The sequence below is a fragment of the Pseudopipra pipra genome, chromosome 17, assembly GCF_036250125.1.
Source record: "Pseudopipra pipra isolate bDixPip1 chromosome 17, bDixPip1.hap1, whole genome shotgun sequence".
Classification (NCBI taxonomy): Eukaryota; Metazoa; Chordata; class Aves; order Passeriformes; family Pipridae; genus Pseudopipra; species Pseudopipra pipra.
Genome location: NC_087565.1, coordinates 4,637,922 through 4,654,216, shown reverse-complemented (window position 1 = coordinate 4,654,216; position 16,295 = coordinate 4,637,922). Strand labels below are relative to the sequence as shown.

Genomic DNA, 16,295 nt, shown 5'->3' with positions numbered 1-16,295 from the left:
CAGGGCTTCCACAGGATGGAGCTCAGCAGCTCGCAGCAACACGGGGACCACAGAATCCTGGATATCCACCCTCCCCCTCTGGCCTGGTGGCTGTGCCTCCACAATGGCCATGAGAATGGCTTCACACCATGGCAGCCTTCCAGAGGGGTTGCCTTTGGTTTGTCTTTGCTTTCAAAGCACCCCCAGGTCCCTTGTCAGCAGGAGGAGGGATAATTAAATATAATACATGGTTTAAAATAGAAAATTCCAGCCCTGTAGTCTCTTGTCCTCCTTCTGTCTCTTTTCTCTGCCCCCTGTCCCTCTTCTTGCACTCAAGATCATAGTTCTGAGTTTTTCAGTTTCCTAAGATGGGATAGTTTCCTAACCTATCCCACTCCAAGGCCATGTCTTTTGCTCATGCAGATATCCTGGCCACCATCCCTCTCCTCCAGGGGCTCTATGCAACATTTCCATATATTATATTGGAATTATGCCACCTTCCTGACAGCTAATGAGGAACCATAGAGTACCAACCCCCTGTAATTACATGTGATCTGAAATCTAAGCCGGAAATAACGTGTTCATTCCAAACACCAAAACACCTAAAGGTGTAATCACGGATGCCATGACGTAGCAACTCCCACCTAACACTTGTCAGCCACCAGTTCCTGTGATCTACAAAAGCCCTGGCTGGGTGATTTATTCCTGCCCTGCACTTCTGAAGATTCCCAAGAAATGCAAATTGCCTACCCTGCTCCATGAAATAATTTCACCTAATGATCTTAGAAAGAGAGTATGAAAGAAATCTGGACTTCACGGCTCCAGTTGGCCCACCACCGTGACCTCTTCCACAACCGCAGGCTCGGACCTGCTCGTTCCCCCACCCAGAGTAAGCTGCAAGAAAGTATCTGCCAGCTAAGGATGTCCTAGGAGGAGGAAAACCTTAGCTGTCGATCTCCTTGAGAAGTTCAGCATGTGGACAGCTGGAGCGGGCAGCTGCCAGCGCTTGGATGTGGCTCAGCGGCTGCAGGAAGGCTTCACTGCCGGGGGGCTGACCAGCCCATGTCACTGAAGGGTCCCTCGCCCGTGGCCGACCTGGGAGGGGGACCACAGGGCGTGCAGAGGTCAGAATCGGTGTCTGACTCCCCTTCTGCAATGTAGGGTCTGATTTTGGCCACGGCTGCATAGCAACCGTTGTTAAGGATGTCCAAATTCTCTTTGGACTGGGAGATGCTAAAGCCGCTGAAAGAGCGCTCCAGTTCCTCGTGGTCTACCGAGGGGATGGAGATGGACGTGTCGCTGTCTCTCATGGCACTCTCATGGTGTTTGGTTGTAATGTCTTCGTTCCTCAGGTACTCTGCGCTCGCCCTGTGCCCACCGCTGTACAGGGAGCGCTCGTGGGAGGGCGGAGGTGGGATTCGGACCAGCGAGCCGGGGTCTCCGACGGGAGAGGAGCCGTGGCTTTGCCGCTGGCACGACGTGGAGGGCGGGCATGCGTTGGTTGGGGCTGGTGGGGCGGAGAAGTTCTTCTGACCCATGGAGCTGGTGGACCTGATGATCTTGATGATGCAGCCGTTCTTGTCAATGTGCTCCCTGCTGTCTTCGGGGCTGTGGTAGGGAGGTGCCGGGTCTGGTTCTTTGGACCCAAAATAAGCCTCCGTCTCTGTTGGTGGGATGCCCATCCGCTGCATGTAAATGTTCACCAGGAAGTCCAGCTTCTTCTCCATTGACTGAACCTGCAAAACACCACAGTTCCAGTGCCTCGTGCAGGCTGAAGCACATTAACATCTGGAGTACAAGCAACTTCCATCAAACAGCATAGATGGGCTTCATAGATGACCTCTGCCTATGCTGACCCACACCACCTCAAACCCTTAGTAAATATTTAATTGTCCTGTTCTCCAGGTTTAATTCTCCACCTTGTTACAGGGTTTCCCTTGTTACAGGGTTTTCCTTATGCTGCTGTAATCTTTCTGACAGACACCAAATTCTAGAAAAGCTGAAGCACACCTGCATCCTTCCAGCTCCTTCCTGCACTTGGCACTTGTCTGGACTCAAATGGCTAGGGGGATTTCTGAGCCTTATCTTCCAAGAAGATTTTATATCTTCAGCAAGGCCATCAGCTAGAGCAGCCAGGCTCAGGGACTCATTTGTAATGTGTCTAGTGTGGTGGCAAAGAAACCAATGTGCTGTTTTCAGAAATAATGTAAACTTTTGACAAACTCACTAAAAAAAGGAAGACTATATGTCACAGACTCCAAAGTGCCTGTTTGAAAGTGGCATTTAGGCTTCTAAGACATCTAGGGATCTTTCATAACATCCACCTTTCTTCTTTTTCAAAATAATCTTGGCTCTTACTTTTTTTTTTTTTTACTAAATGGTAACATCTCACTTAGGAAAAAAGGCAAGAGAAAACCAGCACAATGCATGCAACACCCTCTGACAAGAACCCCCTCCTGACCCAATATACCTGCTTTTCAACTTTTCCAAGCCTGCCCATCATGCTGGGGTCCTCAGGCAGCTCCCCCTCTGCTGGCCCTTTGGTCCGATCCTTGTCAGTCATGGAGGATCCTCTCCCAACGATCTGGTCAACTCTACCGGGATCAGAAAATCCCCCCACCCCCGGAAAAGGACCTGGAGTCAGTTGGAGGCAGCAGGTGAGGAGGGCTCCGCTTGTCGCGCCTCCGTGGGACAAAGCAACAGCCTCTCGCCCAACTAACACTCCAAATTACTCACAGACACGCAGTGGCACTGAAGTGTTAATTCAGATGCAAAATTCAGAGCAGTATTAGCAGAGTTTGAAATTATCCATTTCTGTTTATACAGATAAAACCCGGCACATTATGCACAGTAAATTTACCCACTGCAAAGAATTTCTTTAACTGGCTTTCTTCCAAATCAATTAACTCCTTATTTGCGCTGAGAAATTATTATTTTGGGGGGAGATCAAGTTTTCTATCTAGCATGTACCAATGGGATTTTTTCAGTCTCTGCAGCAGTTTCCTCTCCTCAATGCAAATGCACGTGTGTAATTCTCATGTCCATGAAAATGAGCTGCTTGTCCTAAGATCCAGACAAACAGGTGCAGTGCTGTTTTAGTGGAATTACATCAAGGCCATAACTCACCAAACACTAACAGATTGTTTTCATCTCAAAGATACTGCAGTTCACACCTGTATCAGATGTTTTCTATTAGCAGAGCTCCAAGCTGGGAACAGCAGAGGATACTCCTGCCAAATCAGCAGATACAGGTACTTCTTTACACACGTTACATTTGCACCTTCTCATTCCCAGTATAGATACACCTGGGATGATATACAGCTCTATAAGTATAGGAAGAAGGGAGGGAAGAGCCAGTCTGGAAGCTGGAACTCAATCTTATTTGAGGCATCAAATATAAATTTTTTTTGAGAAGTAAACACAGAAGCTTTTTGATCCCTCAAAAGTCAGGGGAGCCTCTCAGTTTTGCAACAGCTTCTTAATGGCAGGCCGGTTTACAGCCTAATTCTATGCCAGGCAAACTTTACTCTTGCATAATGCACCAAAAGTAAGGGTGGCAGGGGGAAAAGAAGGGTTAATTAATCTGACTGAAACCAAGTTGAGGTATCTTGAGCGAAAACTCAAAATGCTTCTTACGCAGTTCTGCCGTGTGGGCCATGGGTCCATGCACCAGGAGGAGGAAAAGGAAGGAGCTGAACACAGACAGACAGGGGAAAATGAACAAACAAAAACCAAGGAAAGGAATGAGACGTGAGGCTATTTCCAACACAAGAGCCATCTGTTTTCTTTACATTTGACAGGGACTTCATACGTATGTTGGCTGTTTGACATTAAGGGACAGGTATCAGTGGGTATGGACCAGCGTGGCTCCCTTAGCTTATATTAGAGCAACAGCAGTTTACAGCACCAGCTCTGGCTCAAAGAGATGAAGTGGATGAGCACATCACATCAAAGACAGAAAATATAATCCAACAATTATTTCAGAGTTTAGCTTTGATCCCAGAAGATACTTCATTTGGGCAGGGATGTGACAGAATACTGTTCTGCTTAAAAAGCCATGTTTGACCCTTTGCTTAGCAATATAAGCACAGGAGTACAAGGAGCACCAAGTGCTGTAATTACAAGTGTGAGGAATATGCATGCCTTATTTCTCTCTTGTAATGGGAGAAGGAAATTATTAACAGGTACAGGAACTCCCCACAAGGGATGCAACTACTGACAGGACATACAGCACAAGAAATCCTATGACAATGCCGTTACCATGTAAGCAAAGAGCTGTTAAATTGGATACCTCGGGCTACCTTGGTTTGGAATCACAAGTCAAGGCGTAGTACAGCCACTTACGAACTCCTCTCCTGTATGCACAAGCAAGTAGACTTGTAAAACAATGAACATGCGTTTAAAGAGGCCCAAAGTCTAAATGCCACTGAATGCTGCAGAAGGCCTAGAACAAACGGGGTGCTCTGTCCTCCTGTCCCATCCAGCACAGCACTGACACTGATATATGTCCACTAATGGAAATGAGATGTGCCTCAACAGTTGCTGAGTAGAGCAGGGAGGCAGGACAGACTGTAACACAGAGAGGGAAAATGAGTGTTGCATTGTAATAACAGAGAGAGTCTCCTGCAACCCTAATTCTAATCTTCCAGAAAATGAGGCAGAACTTCTGCTCTCTTCCATGTCTTGAGAGAAGAGCTATCTGGTAAGTGAACCTCATACAGCCCATTTCAGGGGCCAGCTGGCACTTCACAGATGGAATGATCACTAGCAGCATCTAGAACAGCACTGACTTGTCCATCCCCTTCAGGCTGGACACAACTTGCCTCTAGACCTGCTGTGATTTAGGGGCAGGACTGAAGTCCTTCACAGAGCTCACCCATAAAGCATTGAGAAGCCTTTTCCCATAAACTATTGACACCAGAGCCCAGAATTCCTGCTTGATTCATTCCCTTTGTGTCTATACTTGAACACAGCCCTGAGGAATCAGAGGGCCAGATCTGGCCCTGGGGGCAGGTCAGCACCAAGGATGGTGTGAGGGGGAGCTGTGGGACACTGACTTCAGCGCAGAGAGGGGAGAAGAAGGTGAACCAAGTCCTTCTCTCTTGATGGGAGAAACCAGGCTTGAGGTCTCCCACCCCTTTGCTTCCCATGGCTTAAGTTGGACCACAGGAGAGTGCTCCAACCCTCAGCAAAGCGCAGAGATTTCATTTGTGCCTTATCTGATGTAAGAGAAAAGAAGAAATTCCTTGTGAGCTCTCAACCCACCTGTACCTAGCTGAGGACTGCCAAGAGCAGGAGGTCCTTTTAGCCATTATAAGATTTTGAGATTTTTTCCAAATTGGACCACAAAGCTTGAAAGATGAAGAAGACAGAACATTTTCTATTTCTATTTTGCAAGCAGAGGGGGATAGTTTATGTTCTTACTGCGTGACAAAGGGCCAAGAATCTTCTGACATGGCCATCCCACTTCTACACTTCTACACCCCATGGGCAGCCTTGTGTCCTCTCAACACTTGCTTTGGCTGTGCCAAATACACACGTGCAGAGGGAAGAATTCAGCTGAAGCTCTGGCCAGAGTCAGCCCCATGTTTCTCCCTTCCTAGCAGAAGAGGATTCAAAGATTTCTAAGGATGCATGACAAACTGTGCCATCTGCTGTTCTTGGTAGGCTCTGCTGGGTCTTAGTTTGGGAGGGAGAGAGACAAGGGGATTGCTCTTTAAAGTGAACTTTGTTATCTTCCCGTCTTTCTAATGATACAAAAAAAATGTAAAGTCTTGCATCAGCCACAGTGCAGGTTTTCTCATGCTTCATTATGCTTCATGCTAACAGTGCATGCAAAGAGGTGTAATATGTCACCCTCGGGCCAGAAGCAGACATCAAAAAGGTCAAATGGCTCAAATGAGATAAAAATGAAGTGTTTGGGAATATCTATTCAGGTCTTTTCTTTTTTTCTTTATCTCTTATAAATTTTTGTAAACAATCCAGGCATTGAAGCCAAACCCCCTTCATCCATGTCACAGGACTGGCTACTTACCCTTTCATTTGGCAACAAAGTTTGCTCTAAACAAATTTTGATCAATAACTGTTGTCTAAAAAATAACAGCTGAGATTGCACTTTTTCTAAGTGGATTTGGGCTTGGGGCTGCTCAGAGCTCTGGTTCCCATCCATCAGGCACCCTAAGCACCTCGCAAGTCCCACTGGTGCCTGTGGGAGGACGTAGCTGCCAAAACTTAAGCACAGCATAAGCCTTTTAATGGGTGGGAGCAGAGACTTCAGCAGCCTTCTGGACTCCGCTGTTTTCTGCAGCCACAGCTGAATAAAGGAGGAAAGAAAAAAAAAATTCACTGGAAAAGGGAGCAATTATTAAAATAAAAATCTAAATGTCCCAGGAGCATAGTGGGCATGTGTGAACAGATTTTTAATCAGTATTAGAAACTGCAAAAACAGGGGGAGAGAAAGTCATTAACATGAAGCTGATACAGCAACAGACTTGGATTGAATAAAATAAATATCCCAGTTTGAGGCCTCCTCCCCTCGTATCCAGAAATCAACTTTTCCCTGTGCAAGGCACAAGCTTTTACATGAAAATCTTGCCTCTAGTAAGGTTTGTTGCACGTATAATCTTACAGGTTAAATACAACAAAATCCACTTGAATATGTATTTTTATTTTAAAGTCTAAATGTTTCTGCAGATAAGAAGGTTATTTCATTTTCAAATACTATTTTGGGGCCTCATCATTTGGCAGGGAGGAGAAATGGGAAAAAATGCTTTTCTATCTTTTTTTCAAGCATAAAGCCTGGGGCTTCTGGAAAATTCTCTTTTTTAAATGTTTGAGCTAGCTGAGTGGGTAAGGGTAAGCTTTCAATATTCCTTTTACTCACATTTCTCTAGTGAAGATTACTCAGAGCAGCTTAAATAAAAATCAAGAGATTTGTCACATATTAGTGCTTAGGGAGGTAAATATATTTAGAAAAAAAATATCTGAGGCTAAGCTTTCTGCATTTAAGAATCATCTACTGTTTCTGCATGGAAAATGACTTTCTGGCAAATATTTATACCTCCCTTGTGCTCCAGTGGTATCAATGCAAGGTGAAAATACAGCCCAGTCATGGCCTTGCTGCCCAGAACTTAGAATGCCCTAAAATGGGTATTTTGGTGAGAATATGTTCCTCATGGCTTGAGCTTCAGGTATGGTTTTACTTAAGGAGAGAACTTAATGAGAAATATTTCACTGTGGGCTGGGTTTGACTCCTGCTCTTTTTCCTTGGAAAATCAGGATTTATTTATTTTTTCAATGTAAGTCCTATGGTAGTAATATTTTAACACATTTTTTTCCTCCATGGTCAGTAGAGTGGCATCAGCAAGAAACAGAGATCACTGCGTTCATCAGCTACAAAACACTTCATTCTTACTTTGTGGGTAAATATTCCACCTTTTACCCCTGAAGATAGCCTGATAAAATATGAGATTTTAGAAAGATATAATTTAGCCTTCTAGCACCTAGAAGAAGACTGACAATAGAAAACACACTCTCTGAAGGAACTGATGGTTACTGATGACTGTATGAATGTCCCTTTTTTGTCTTCCTTTGGCTGGCCTGGTTTGAAAGCTCATCACTGAAAGCAAATCAGAGCACACCCAGAGTAGCAAGCCCTTTGTGTCAGGATTTCACAGGCTGCTTTGCTAAGTGATAAATGCCGTCATATAACTGGCATGAAAGGGGTTTGACCTTAAGAAAATGAAAAAACCCAGAGAAAGCGGCATTTTGGTGAATCCTAACCTAGGCGAGTATTGGGGAGATTCTTTGGAAGAATACAGGGGTCCTTTGGTTGGATACTTCTTATGCCGGGGAGTTGAAGGGGGTGGGGGACCCACAATCATATCTATCCTGGCAAAGTAAATAAGAGAAAAGACACCAGCAAAATGCATAATGAAGCAACACGTAGAGAAAAGTTGGTCAGAAAAGTTGCAGAAGGAAACAACTGAAAAACAGAACGACAGAGAGAGACAGAAAGAGAGAGAATTTGAAAATATATTCCGCTGGAAACAGAAGGCTCTCTCCTACCACCTGGTTGTTGGTGTCTTACCCACCTCAGGGTAAGATTTGGAGATTTAGGCACCACGGCAACACCATTAGGAGTTCCCCCCGCCCCAGATACAACAGGCAACATGCTTTACCCTCTGGAATATATTTGCATATGTGTAGCAATATCCCATTGAGGTGCTCGGATATGAAACAACATATATTCATTCTCCTTTCAGTTCCAGGGCTAGGGAACACATCCTCAGCTAGCTCAGGGAAGCATGAGCTGTTGGGAGTCGGCGAGGTACGCTGCGGGATTGTGTAACTCAATGAATGGGAGACATCCATGGCTGGCGAGGTGTCAGGATGAAACACGAGACAATGTGAACACAACACTGAAAAGAGCACATTGCAGACACAGTGACAGAGGCTTTAATGATTAAAGAGGAAAGTGCATGTAAACACCCCAGAAATATGCTTGAATGCAGCTTTAATCCGCCAAAGCCCTGGCTACGGGAGGTCACAGCCAGCCCTGCTGAGCTGAGCTGGCAGGGGGAACACAGCTCCCAGATTGGTTGATGAAGGAAAGGGAAATTAAAATATCTGTTCTCCAAGGTGCCCTGTGACAAACCACCCTGGGATCCACTGCAGGGGTGCACAGCCCTGGCGCCAGTTAGTCATGAACCAACGTTGGCCACGGTCCAACATTGGCCGTGGCCACCCCAGGCACACACCTTGTCTACAGGGTGCCCTTCCAGTGGTACTGGGCAGGTGACCAGCCATGGGACCTCTTGGTTCACCTGGCTATGATGATGAAGACTCCAAAGGGTGGCCCCAAAGGGATCTGCTCCCATCATCATCACTGATCTCCTGCTCAGTGGGAACAGTGAAGCTGCCTGGTAGCCTTGGGTCCCAAATCCAGGTATTTCACATTTTTGAAGCAGCTCCTGGTCCTCCTGACTTCCCTGTGATGGGATGGGTGGCAGCCCTAGCCTCATCCAGCCTCAGAACCTCATCCTCACAGCTCCACGGGTACAGCTAAGAGGAGAATTCAGTTTGGTCTTTGAAAGCTGCAATTCCTTACCCCAACCTCCCAGGAAAAAGCAGCCAAACAAACTACTTTGGCTTTGCAGCACATCACCTGGAAGGCTTGGCAGTGGGAGACTTGGGTGGGCAGTGAGGCAATCTGCCACATCAGCTTGGGTTGAAAATTCAGGTGTCCCTCCTGGAGCCAGCAGAGATGACAACCCCAGTGGCTCAGTACCCACTGCAGAGGCAGCTTGGAGGCCTCTTCAGGTTATTAAAGCCAGGAAATATCAATCCCCTCCTTCTCCTCTTCCCCCTCCATATTCAGCTACACATCTTGGATCTATAATCAGTGAATTTATACTGAACAAGAGTGAGAGGCTCAGAGAGAGGAAATTCTCCAGGATATTTTAGTCTCCATCGCGAGGGAAAATGTACCTTCTGGGAAATGCACAGTGTGCAGCAACACTGAGAAAGTTACCTCTGTGTCTTGAATATCAAAAATAGCAGAGTTAAAATAGTCTCTGAGAGATTCATGGCAGAAGAGAGATTCCTTTTTTTCCCAAGACATCTTTCCTACTTCATTCCTGTGGTTCATGTTATCTGCTTGCATACCCAAACACATTTTTTTGCACATTTTCTGACTCTACCAGGGACCTAGATGGGTTTGAAATTAGAGGAAAACTTCCTCAACAGATTTCAGAGGAAGCTGGGTTGCCACAGCCATCAAGAGAAATAATTTCATTCTCCAAATGTAAAAATAAATGGTGTATTATTTTGACAGGAGGTTGCCTATGGCCAAGTCCTGCCACTGTTCTGGGTGTCCTTCAAGCTCAGCAGAACTTCTGCTGAGCTGACACAGCCGTGGGTGTTGGGAGTTTGGGGTCTCCTTTTCAATGTGGGCCACCAGGGCTGAGGGAGGAGTGGTCAGACAAAAAGGTTTAGCTCAGATCCTCTGTTCAAAGGACCAGATTTTTCTGTTTGGGGTTTTTTTTTCCCAAGAGAAACTTGAAAAAAAAATGGAACCTTCTCGGTTCCATCTGTGCCCTTTTCACATTTCTTCTCCTATTAAAATTAACATGTCTCCCCTTAAAATTTGAGCACAGAAGCTAAAACACAGCTCGGCTAAACCCCATCTACATCGGTGAGCTAGGATGAGAAACCCCCATCTGCACAGATTTTCGGCAGACTGTGCCATCCCAGGAGGGATCCCTCCCCAAACAGCTTAGCATCCCAATGGTGGGAGGAAGCTGCTGCCTCCTCACTGCTCTCTCTGTCTGTGGCAGCAGGGCCACAACCAGGACACCAAATTTTTTCTTATACCACTCCAGAAAGTTATCAAATGACCCACATTTGCCTTAAGACTGGGGCACCAAACCTTTGCATCCTGGACCATGGAGATACGTACACACCTTGCCTATGGGATATAATCAATGCCAAAAGCTCCTGAAATAAAATAGGAGGATGAGCCACGATTTTTGTATGTCCTATGGTGGGCAGTAAGGCAGTTTTAGTGGCATAACACTCCCTTCCTGCAGTCCCTGTCCTGCTCATCCCTGTGGGTTCCAGCCACAAGCACCGATGTTTTCCTTGAGGATTTCTCTTAGGAAAAGAATAAGCTGTAGCTGCAAAGGACAGTGTCTCTCTCGTGACAGTACCTCTACAACGAACAAAAACCAGTGAAAAAAAATGAAGCAAAGAGAGGGGTCTCTTGCCTGGCCTGAAGGTTTTTAATCCGGGAGAGCATGTCCAGATGACCAGCTGAGTACTGCTCGATGACATCCATCACGTCGTAGGGCCGAAGGCTCTCCTTAAACTTGCGCTTGGAGACGAGAAACCTCATAATGCTGCAGGAGATGGAGAGGAGAATCAAAATATGGTCCCTGGGCTGCAGCCTGACCCGCTTAATGGCAGATAAAAAACACTGCAGGGAGCTGCTTTGGAAGGAAAATGGAATAAATCCCAACCCTGCAGGTTTGGGAGAGGATGCGGCAAGAGGAGAGGGGAAGGGGATTGCGGGGGCTGGTGGCTGAAGCCCTGTCTGCGACGGGGGGTCCCTGATGCCCCTTGGACTGTCATCTGTGCATGTGCTCTCTGCATCACTTTTATAAATGTCAGTGCTAAATCTCAAAGCTGTTGAGAACGATCATTTGGATGCATCCCTGCGGGAGATTTTCCTGTTTCTCCATTTATTCCTTCCCTAAGCAAAAATCGCCCTTTCTGGCAAAATTTTCTGTAAAGCAGGGCAAGCCACCCAGGGGAAAAACAGCCTGCAGCACAGACATGTCAGCATTTGCCACCACTTCTTGGGCTTTACACTAATTTTTCCCTATTATTTACTTTCCTGGACCGCTTCCCCCCTCTCCCTCTCTTACCACACTGCCCTGATGCTGACTTTCAGCCCTGGTGTCAAATCTTCTGTCACAAACTCGCAGTTGCAGCTTTTGTTCTCATCGGGGATGTCTTCTCCAGGGAGGCTTGCTTCTGGGTTTGGGAGAGAGAGGAATAAAAACAACATGTTACCATTTCCCGTGCTGGTGCCACACAAGGGAAGACGAGTCAGATCACAGTCAGCAACTCCCGGGCAGGCACCAGAGATGCCTTTGCTGACCATCCAAAGCAGAGCATTTCCTGAGACGTGTCCAGGTGACATTCAGCAGTGCCAACTGCAGCTCTCATCCATCTCTTGATCAGAGAATCACAGTATCATTTGGGCTGGAAAAGCACTCTAAGATCCCCGAGTCCAACCATTACCCCAGCACGGGCCAAGCCCAACCACTAAACCATGTCCCCAAAAGCCACATCTGTGTGTCTTTTAAATCCATCCAGGGTTGGTGACTCCACCACTGCCCTGGGGAGCCTGTGTCAGGGTTGGACCATCCTTTCAGTGAAGAAATTTTTCCTAATATCCAACCTAAGCCTCTCCTGTCACAACTTGAGGTCATTTCCCTTTGTCCTAAACCCTGACTCTTCCTCCTTTCCCCATCCCTATATACCGAAATATATACACTGTCATGGGTGTCAGAAGGGTTTTTGTTGCCTCTTGTAATCATCATTGAATAGTTTGAGTTGGAAGGGACCTTTAAAAGGCCACCTAGTTCAACACACCTGCAACAGCAGGGACATCTTCCACTAGATCAGGTTCCTCAGGCTACTCCAAGCTAAAGGACTGGGGGGGAAAGGAGACCCACATAAGCACCTCGGATGGCACGTCCTTAGGTGGGGAGGGAAAGGATGTCGGGGCCAGCTGGGAATTTGGGGTCTCTCATGGTGCCCCAAACCCTCACCTTCCGAGTTCTGCCGCGACGCCGCTCCCTTGATGCGGAAAGCTTGCCGGGCTCGGCTGCGGTCTCCGAAGCTCCAGCTCTTGGGCACTTTGCTTGGGCTGTCCTCGATGCTCTGGTCAGCACTGGGGGACCTCCTCATGCCCTGAGCCTGTGGAGAGCCTTTCCCTTTGGTGCCAGCACCGCGGGGACTGGAGAAGACACGATCTTTCAAACTGACCTTCTGACTGTTCAGAGAAACACGTTGAAACAAAGACAAAAAGGAGACAGCAGGAGGAGTCATTCTGGAAACCACGCAGTCCTTCCCCACCAGCCATTAGAAACCAAGAGCACTTCCAAGCAGCAGTGACATGTAGTTTTGCTGTTGGCTTTTTTTTTTTTCTTCCAATATATGTGGGTTTTTTATTTTTTTTAAAAAAGAAAGCTTTGTAGAGATGTTTCCGTCATCATGAGTGAAATGGGAATGATTCTTAAGAGAGAGAAAATAATGAGGACTTAAACAGAAGCCCCTTGTGGGATGCCAGGGCTGGCGGGACAGAATGACATCAACAATGAGGTTATGATTCCTTAAATCACTGATCAGCTCCGGTCACAAGTTAGGAAGCTTTTCTTTCACAACTGCCTTCCAAAACACTATGTCTAATAAGAAAATACCAATAAAAAAATCCCCCATTATCTTAAAACTTTTAGCTTTCGTGGAAACACTTCACTTCTGGTGCTCAGACCTGTCCTTTCCCTTTCTTCAACTCCTGCATTTCCTCCCTCTTAAAACACGATCTGCCCCTTTTATATATTCCAAAGGGTTCCTCTTTATCCAGTCATATATTCAAACACTTAAATACAAACACTTAAATGTGCAACTCCTTCGTATCCTATAAAAATTCAATCTAAAAGCTGCCATCTCCCTGAAGGTCTGCTACGGGTGCCATAAACATGCAAAGCAAAATTTTACAACTTCAGAATACGGCATTTTATTGCTTTTTTTCCTGCTAGAATCCTTGGATTTATGGTTTGAAAAGAAGCACTCTGCAGAAACAGAGATGAACTCACTGGGAAACAGCTCTAACTGGTTTCCGAATTCTGAAATTTGCAATTAAAACCTTTCACTCAAATGAAGATAACAAATTTTCACTTGAAAATTGCAGAACAAAGAGATTTTGTGAATCATTACAAAAGGGCAAACTTTATAGAGACAGCATTGGGGAAACCAAACTGCAAGTACTTTTGAGTCATTTGATATTTTCTCAATAGCAATTAATGATTAAACTACACTGATAGAGGTTGGATAACCAGTGCAACGTACTTGCACACAGAGCCAATATTTTATATATAGGTATATCAAAACTGAGTGAAAACAGGAATTTAATTCCCAACACTCTGTACCATCGCAGTAGCCACTTATCATTTTGCTGCAAACGCAGGAAGAACATTTGAGGAAATTTTGATTTCCACATCAGATTTCTAGCTCACCAACCAAAGACCTGCTTTTTTTTTTGCGTGCGTCTTTCAGCAACACCACCTGAACACTCAGAGCCAAACAGCCCTCCTTTGCCTTCAAAACTGGCACGGGGCTCTTCAATCAGAGCTTGGCTGCTGGTTTCTGAAGCAAAGCAAAACGCGGCTCCCTTTTCGCAGCCGCCGGCTGTTCCCTGCTGACAGGAGCAGACACACTCTCTGCCCAGTAAAGGGAGAAGACGTGACCCGAGGACACTCAGGGAGCAGATCTGTCGAGTAAGAAGGTGCTATTTTTACAAAGTCACTTTACATTGCGAGACAACAAACACTGACAGGGGGAGAAAGGTGCTTAGGCAGCAGTTTGCAGAGTTGCATCCCCTGTGCTGCAGGGCAGGGTTAGCTGTGGCCACGGGCTCAGCAGCAACTGCACATTGAAAGACACATTCGAGAGAAAATAAAATTGCTCATGAGCAAGATAGAAAAGGCAGAATTAACCCAATTAATGATGAGTTATGAATTCAGATAAGTGCTGGAGACTGAATTCCCAGTCTGGTGCCCACCTGCAGGGGCTGTCTGAAAGCCATGGGACCAACAGACCTTCAGCAGAGCTGAAATTCAGGTCAGAGGTAAAAATCCACACAGGAATCTGGGAACAAGCACGTGCCTAAATACCTTTCTGGATGTAAGCCTTAGCCACTAATGCTACCAAAATCATTGCACATAATGAGCCAAAGGTTTAAAAGCAATTCTCATTCTGTGTTTATTGGATAAGAAACCAGATTGAAATTTTGTCATTTGATCCTAAATAGGCCAATTGGATTTTTTTTTTCCTTTATTTATTTGTTGATTTTACAGAAGAATATTTCTTGAATCCATTGAGTTTTGGTAGTACTAATACTTTGAATTACCTGGTCTTTTCTAAAAATAAATTTTATAAAAATGCATCAGCAACACAGAAATATTCAGAATTCAAAGCAGTCTCTTTGTGCCTCATCCTCTGCTGTGTTGCTCCCATCACCGATCCCAGCATAAAATGAGTTGCCTTTCACTGAGTAAAGCAGAGCCTTTTCCTTGGGGACCTTTTCCCATTCCCACAATAATTGTGCTGAAAATGTTTGCAGGAATCACAAAAGGCAAAAAAGAAAGAGTACAATTCGGTGAGGGATATGAGCAAAGAGTTTCAAGCCTGACAGCCTGAGGTGCAACACATTGAAAAATCTCACAGAAATCTGATGAACAACTAAGATCTGGGTGGGTTTTGTTCCCAAGTATTCACTACTCAGGAAAAAAACCCCAACACCTGATACAACCTGTTTTTTTAACACAGATGACATGAGACAACACAAACAATTAATTGAAATTTTTCCTTCTGCCATGCAATTTTCTCCTTGGAAACAACACCTGGAATCACATGCAAGTACAATCCCTGCAGAGGAGAATGCTGTTGGGGTCAGCAGGAGCTGGTAGGAGAAAGTCCCAAAGAAATACAGACATATATAGGGATATATGTTGCCAGCTAATCCAAGATCATGTTCTCATTCAACCAGAAAGTCATGCAGAGGCACGTGGAGTGTCTTGGAGAAGGGGTGTTTGGATGTCACTGGAGAGGATGGTAAATGAGCCTCAGTTCAGTGGAGAGTGCATGTGTTGGTGACATGAACATGAGGACAGCAGTACCCCAGCCACACACACAGCATGGACTGATGCTCACAGTCGTGCCCTGCTCGTGCCAGGGGAAGGGAAGGGAGAGAGAACTGTGGCTTTGCAACCAGAGACAGATTATGGGAAGCCATAGAATCCTAACAGGGTGTGCTTTAGCTCTATATCCTCGTAACCGCTTTCAGTTGGCATCTATGAAAACATATTTGATAACAAAAGAATTACTTTTCCAGGCTGACTTTGGAGATGGTTTAAAAAACTTTCAGCTTTTGACTTGAATTTAATGAAGGATAGAAGCTGAGTTGGTTTTTCTCTGCTGCCAGCCAAAAAATGAGAGCCCAGTGCTGGACAGACATGAAAGGACCACGGCTGATGGAGGGATTCTCACTGCTCTAGTGGGCTTTGCATTTTGGTTCATTTAAGTCCAACAGCTCAGCACTCAGCAGAGAAATTCTTGAGAGCTGACCTTCAAAATGAGCTGCCATCAGCCTCCTTAGGACACCAGGGGTTTGAGGTCCTGTTTGAAACACTCTGGTTTGGGGTTCATTCCAGTTCTCTACAGTATTAAATCAGCACTTTTAAAAAATGTGGACTCATTACATTAGCAGTAATTTTGGATCAATAAAAAGTATCAGTTGTAATGTCTTGTCATTGATTTTAAACTATGCTTGAGCCATTACTTCTTTTTCTCCTCAGTTAGCCAAACTGAGTTGGACTAGCACAGTCTCAGATCCATCTCTGCATCCAAACTCAACCAGTACCAGTGCTCATTCTTCTGAGAAGCTGTGGCCAGGAGAAAGGGGTTGTCTCCTGTTGGTAAATGAGGTACATTTTTTAAATCCAGAGTTTGTGCTGAGCTCGTGGCAT

The 16,295-nt window shown here is 45.5% G+C and overlaps 1 protein-coding gene across 16 annotated transcripts in view; it reads right to left on the bottom strand.

Moving 5' to 3' along the window:
• Positions 1 to 359: 359 nt before the first annotated feature.
• KCNQ2 (potassium voltage-gated channel subfamily Q member 2) overlaps positions 360 to 16,295 on the bottom strand; it is a 65,634-nt gene continuing 49,698 nt past the window's right edge. For 6 of the 16 annotated variants that reach the window (XM_064674003.1, XM_064674006.1, XM_064674011.1 and 3 more), the window contains 6 exons: positions 12,318 to 12,541; positions 11,406 to 11,514; positions 10,746 to 10,877; positions 7,762 to 7,869; positions 2,450 to 2,573; positions 360 to 1,715 (listed from right to left, as the gene is read on the bottom strand). In XM_064674003.1, coding sequence (XP_064530073.1) covers positions 1,017 to 1,715; positions 2,450 to 2,573; positions 7,762 to 7,869; positions 10,746 to 10,877; positions 11,406 to 11,514; positions 12,318 to 12,541 — 1,396 coding nt within the window. In that variant the 3' untranslated portion in view covers positions 360 to 1,016. Of the gene's footprint in view, positions 1,716 to 2,449; positions 2,574 to 3,615; positions 7,870 to 10,745; positions 10,878 to 11,405; positions 11,515 to 12,317; positions 12,542 to 16,295 lie in introns of those variants that run through there. The other 10 variants (XM_064674007.1, XM_064674015.1, XM_064674012.1 and 7 more) reach the window with 5 other exon arrangements.